Below are 6,000 nucleotides of genomic sequence, written 5' to 3'. Positions count from 1 at the left end.
AGCCCCACGACGACTACTGCTAACCCGACCACCACGACTGCTTCCCCTTGCACGACTACTGCTTCCCCTTCCACGACTACTTCAAGCCCCACGACGACTACTGCTAACCCGACCACCACGACTGCTTCCCCTTGCACGACTACTGCTTCCCCTTCCACGACTACTTCAAGCCCCACGACGACTACTGCTAACCCGACCACCACGACTGCTTCCCCAAGCACAACCACTGAGGCTCCGAACGGCGTTTAGAGATTGAATACCGCGATCTAATATGCAAAAGTTGCACTTTTGTTCCAAAGTTCCATTGCGTACGTAGTACATGTTGTAAAGGGTGGATGAATTACCCAGTTTCTGGACATTGGCGTGACTCAGAGAGGTGGTAGCACCATACAGGATCTCCGATGTACAGTAAGTAGCACGAATCGTCACATCCCCCAATATGTACGGCACAGCACAAAGCAAGGAGATGACGGTACAGTAGTAGGTATTAGCAATCTCAAACAAATCGCCGTCCCCTGATGCTTGCAACAAGCCAAACACAGGATGGACTGTATACCAGGAGTACAGTAGACACATCTCCGATTAAATATTCAAACAGTGGAATGTGACGTTGGTTCGTCAATGGTGTGGCTTGGATTTCTGTATAGGCGTAAGTAGAGTTTTTCATGCCCAGCAGCTTGGACACCAATTGAACTTTCGTGTTTCCTCCTTACTATTAGTTTGCATGCACCCAATGAATAAGCGAAAACAACAGTCGTGCATGCGTATAACGTTAGTATGTAAATTACGTGTTGACACGAAAGGAGATTAAAGCTGCATTCAAACTCGCGCTGGCTCCCTCGCGATGACTACAGCTCGACTAAAATCACGCCCAGGCCTTCGACGTGGTGTTGGATCTTGGGTTCCACATAAACGTGTGCTGATCGTCGAACCGGGGAACTGCGTGGACTGTGACGGGTCTAGCGGCCACGTGGCGATCCACGGGTGCTAGTGGACAAGTCGCACGAAGGGGGTACTGTACTTTCGTTCCATGTCAACCAATATAAATGAAATGAGATTGGGCGAGTCCAGCGACGCGAGCTTGGCGCTCCTAAACGACCATGGGGCTGTCCAGAGGTGTTACTCGGCGAGCGGCCGCCACACACCGCAAGATAATCTTGGAACTTGAGTTCCATGGTGAGATGTGTTCTAGTAGCAATGGCACGAGTCGAGCGACGCGGGCTTGGCACTCACCGGCGGCAAATCGTTTGCGCTGATCTGCGTTGAGAGGGTTGACTTGCCGCTTAGAGGGCAGGTTTGGGCTCTTGTTAACACTCTGGTTTGTTATTGCCTTCGAGTCGAGGTCGGCGAGCACGCTGCTGCTCCGCGAGACGGCGCGCCTCGGCCATGGACTGGCAAACGGTATGACGATCACTGGTCGTCTGTGAGAAGCACGCACTTCGACGACACATTTGGGCCGGCGTTCCAACTACTCTCCGTTGATGCACGGCGTTGACGATTTCGGGGTTGCGGTACATGATGAACGTGATGGGATATCGTAAAATGTTCTGTTACTTTCCTGCAAAATAGCTACTACGTAGTACTGTACAATGCAGTACTGCATGAGGCAAATTTATCCCCATGACCCTTCAAGATCGTCAGTCAGCGGTCATTCCTATTGGTCACGAATATACAAATGTGACATGCAAGTCAGCTTGTAAAGTTTCAACAGTTTCAATGACTTACTGTTAGTTACTGTACAGCTTGGAATGTCTGTGATATGGTTACCAGTATCCGAATTGGTACATTTGTATCCGGTTGAACTTCATCGTGTCTGCGATACGAGGTACTTACTACCTGTATGCCTAGCAACCCGCGTAAGGCTATTTCGGCACGTGGTCTCGTCAAGCGGACAAGCTGACGCGAGGTTGATCTCGCCACTGTCGACACGCCCGCTCACAACATTTATCGGAGTGGCACCTCCCAGTCTACCTGTCGCTGGTCAGTACATCACGCGCGCCAGTCGTCCATCATGGAGCACCAATCTCCCTCATGTCCATCGACGACCGCGGCCTTCGTGCAGTTGACCACTGCGAGAAATGATTCGACGAGTGTCAACATATGGCAGACTCTGTAACCGCTACTCCACAAGACGTTACTTCCCCCTCTGACGACGTAATGATGCCAACCACAACAACCACACCCACCCCCGCGCCTACCACAACGCGTGCGCCTACCTACACCACGACTCAAAGTCTTTTCCCAACTCCCAACCCGCCACACATGCACCTACCCCCGCCTTTTCATGAGTCAGAACGCCCAATCCCGGCACCTGCACCGTTCCACTTCATCTACCCCCTCTCAAACCCCCCAAACATATCCTACTTTAGCCCCACAACAACTGCACCCACTACAACCCCTGGCGCAACAGCATGGACTTCAAGTCCATTGACAACTCTTTGCAAATCCACCAAGAAACCCATCGCATTCTTTGGATCGAAACGGAATCCACTTTAACGTGCACCGTCACTACCTACAGCTGTGACAGCGTTGTTCCTGTTTACCATAGCTATTTGCTGTTCCAGGTTGAAAGAATAGCGCACTGTACTGCGTTCAAGATGAAACACTTCCCATGATAGTTAGGTAGTACTCATCTGCGTGTTCATGTATCGATACGACGAACTTGTGGGGTCAGTTTGGCATTCAAGCGTCTATGATTGTTTGCACATTTCGTCATGCTTTCCGCGACGAGTGGGAGACGGCGCCGAGAGTGAGGACGAGTGTCCAGCGTTGACGGGGGTCGACACAGAGATCGACGACGTGCTACCTCGAGGCAGATCGAGCATGGGCTCGAGCGAGCGCAGCTGCTCTTCGCACTGCTTCACAAGGGCGTTGACGTTGTCCAGTTCGCGTTGGACCACGCCCTTCTTGCTCTCGTACGCGCGCTTGAGCATCGAAATGTCGTGCTTTGCTTGCGTTTTGAGCTCAGTGAGCTCTTTTTTGTGCTTTGAACGAACGTCCTCGACGGCCTTGGTGCAGTTGGTTTCCATCTCAAACAGCGTCTGGAGGTGCGCCGTCTTCTTGGCCACGACCGCGCGCTCGAGCTCGACCACCTTGGTCAGAAGCTCGCGCTGTTCGTTGTACAGACTCTTTTGCTCGGCGTGGAACGTCGACTCCATGTTGGAAATCTCCGATGCCGCGCCTTGCACCAGCTGCTCCCGCCGCAGCCGCTCGGCCTGGGCCTGCGCCTCCACATCCCCCGCCTTGGTCTTGATGCGCTGAATCTCGGCTTCCACGGACGCCACCCGCGCGTCCTGCTTGCTCTGCATGCTGCGCAGGTCTAGGAGTAGCCTCTCCAGCTCTGTTCTGTACATCGAGTCAGCGTGTTACTGTATGTATTGCACTCTGTGGGCGTATATTTATATCTATACATACATACCGCTTGTCTTCCAACTCGGCCGACAGCGTCGACTTCATCGTGGCCAACTGGTCCGTGCGCGCCGCGAGCTCGGCCTCGTACAGTTTGCGGTGGTCCGCAGCATCCAACCCACTGGACGACACGTCACTCGCGACTGCAATCTCATACGCGTTGTCTAGCTCTTCCTTTTCAGCCTACCACCCAATAACCCCCCCCCCATTTGTACCAACCAAGAAGCAAACTATATCATTATAACCATCACGTAGCCCAATATCAAGAATTAACATTAATTTGTCCAAATCAATATATATATACATTCCACCGTGTGCGACCGACCATACAACAAGACTGGTGTTATTGTAGTGTTTATTCTAAACTGGAGCGACAAGAATCATTGGCAGAAGAATTTAGCTAATCAGATTGCACGAAACAACCATCATCAACGTTGAATTAGTGTATGACTTGAATTAGTGTGATACCAATCACCACAGGACAACTTTTTACATACAAAATTCAGTAACAATAAATCACAATCGATATCGATAGATTTGGCAAAGAATCAGCACAAAAGTCAACCAACTATTTTGGGTAAAAGAAACACAATATCGTTTACCTCGGCGGCGCGCATGTGCTTCTCAAACAATCGGAGCACTTGCTTGCCCCACTCAAGCACGGACTGCAGGATCTCGTCGCGGAGGTACCCGACCAACGACGGGTACATAGCAGGGCCGAGGCCGGCGTCGCTGTCGATGGCCGTGGGCGTGGCGCGCTGCTTGTACTCGCCGAGAGATGCCTGGAGACTGTTTTTGATCCCCAGAAGAATCGAATGCAATCCATCGGAAAAGTCTTCGCGTGACCGGTGCTCCAACTCGGCCGTCGCGTTTGAAAACGCCACAGGGCGCAGCGATTGCAGAACGGTGTCGCAGGTGGCCTTGGACAGGGCGGTCGTGGACTCGACTTGGCTGGCGTACGTGGCTTCACACAGAGTGTGCATGTTGGCGACTTGGTCGGCGAGGAGCGTCGCGTGGGCGGGCGGCACTTGCTGCGTGACGGCAAATACCTCGAGCGACGCATGCGATAGGGCCTTGAGGTGCGCCAGGAGCAGCGCGCGGGACGAACAGCCCGGCTCAGACGAAGTCAGTGCGGCAAATGTCTCGGCGTACGCCGCCGATGCCCGGGCCACGCCTTGCTATATACACTCTCAAACACATCCAAAATGCATGTGTTGTGTGCTTGTACCTCGATCGTGACTTGAATCAGCTTGGTGGCGGCGTTAGCCACAATGGGCACCTGATGAGCGTTGACTGCATCCACATACGAGTCGAGCAGGATGGGAAATTGAGATGCAGTGAGTGCCGTGCCGTGGACGAGTTTGACGGGCAGCGTGTCCTGCCCGGCGTCCGGCGCCACGAACCGACTGTGGAGCTTCTCCACCGCCGACACATAGGCCGGTCGCAGCGAGTCCACGGGGGTGTCCCACGCTAGCTCAATGCCAGCATTGAGGTCGAGAGCCCGAGACAGCATGACGACGTCGCGGTGGGGAAAGAATGAGCTGAAGTACGTCTTGAACGCATTCGCATGCATGGACGCTTCCGAGAAGCCAGTGTCCAGCGCGAGGAGGCTGTTGAAGTAGTCGACGGGGGACACACTCGCACCCGTGGCCGCGTCCTTGAGCCACTTGACCTTGGAGTTGCGCGACACCCACACGAAGCGCGGGAGGTGGCTGCCGAGGTCTTTCGCCACGCCTGCTTCGTCCTGGTTGCCGCGGATTTTTAGTAGCGATGGAAGGGATGAGATCCATTGGAGCTTGTCAAAGTTGAGCTCGCTGTCTTGGCTATACAGCAGCACGGACGAAAGCAGCACGAGGAGCAAGCGTCCGGCGTGCTCATTGTTGCCGTGCAGAACCACGACATTCGACGACGCTTCCACGTGCATCCATAGTAGTGGTCGCTTGCCAGAAGCAGCTGGCGTCGGCTGTGTGGGCAACGCTTGCGACATTGTGTGCAACATCGCTTGATGGTCCTTGGTCGCCTCGAACGAAGCGTCCGCAGCTGCGTCGCCGTTGAGCACGCCCACCACTCGGAGCTTAGTTGACGGTGCTAACGATTCGAACGCCGTCACAGCTTCCTCGTCCACGGACAACTGCTCGTTCTTGTCGTTCACCCACACCAGGACTTGCATGATGAAGTCACCTCGCTTTTTAGAAATGCCGCCTGATGCGGAAAGGAAAGTGTTTTGATTTGCTGAAATGATAATTTATTTTATCCAATCAAAAGCAATATAATCCGTCGTTTGTACCATCAAGTATAAACACTAATATTAGGGAGTTTTCGGACACCCACTTATTTACGGAAGCTCTGTAAGTTGGACATATCAATATTCAGTACTAGTACTTGAAGTATTGTGAATTCGTTGTAAACTTCCAAAATTCGCCTGGTTTGTCGAAGCAACATTGAATCACGCCAGAGCTTTCGATTGGTTGAATATACTTGTCCTTTCTTCAAGAGCCAATCAAATCCACTCAAAAATAGATTAGCCAATCGCGTCGATTCGTGATTCGATTCGGCAGCGAGGTTCGATTCGACGGGGTCTGGAAATTCGTA

At 52.8% G+C, this 6,000-nt stretch overlaps 2 protein-coding genes across 2 annotated transcripts; both read right to left on the bottom strand.

The window, feature by feature from the left end:
- Nucleotides 1-848: 848 nt before the first annotated feature.
- On the bottom strand, nt 849-1,517 carry H257_01286 (hypothetical protein; the record flags this gene model as incomplete). Its single annotated transcript, XM_009824417.1, has 4 exons — nt 849-877; nt 933-987; nt 1,124-1,391; nt 1,450-1,517. 4 exons carry the CDS (start codon nt 1,515-1,517, stop codon nt 849-851), a joined length of 420 nt encoding a protein of 139 aa, XP_009822719.1.
- A 602-nt stretch (nt 1,518-2,119) lies between these two features.
- H257_01285 (hypothetical protein) lies at nt 2,120-5,654 on the bottom strand. Its single transcript, XM_009824416.1, has 4 exons — nt 4,637-5,654; nt 4,011-4,586; nt 3,419-3,591; nt 2,120-3,345 (listed from the first exon to the last, which is right to left on the bottom strand). Exons 1-4 carry the CDS (start codon nt 5,576-5,578, stop codon nt 2,691-2,693), a joined length of 2,346 nt encoding a protein of 781 aa, XP_009822718.1. The 5' UTR covers nt 5,579-5,654; the 3' UTR covers nt 2,120-2,690.
- Nucleotides 5,655-6,000: the final 346 nt, after the last annotated feature.

The sequence above is a fragment of the Aphanomyces astaci genome (genome assembly GCF_000520075.1).
Source record: "Aphanomyces astaci strain APO3 unplaced genomic scaffold supercont1.2, whole genome shotgun sequence".
Classification (NCBI taxonomy): Eukaryota; Oomycota; class Saprolegniomycetes; order Saprolegniales; family Verrucalvaceae; genus Aphanomyces; species Aphanomyces astaci.
The sequence above is the reverse complement of the archived record's forward strand: the minus strand, read 5'-3'. Positions and strand labels throughout refer to the sequence as shown.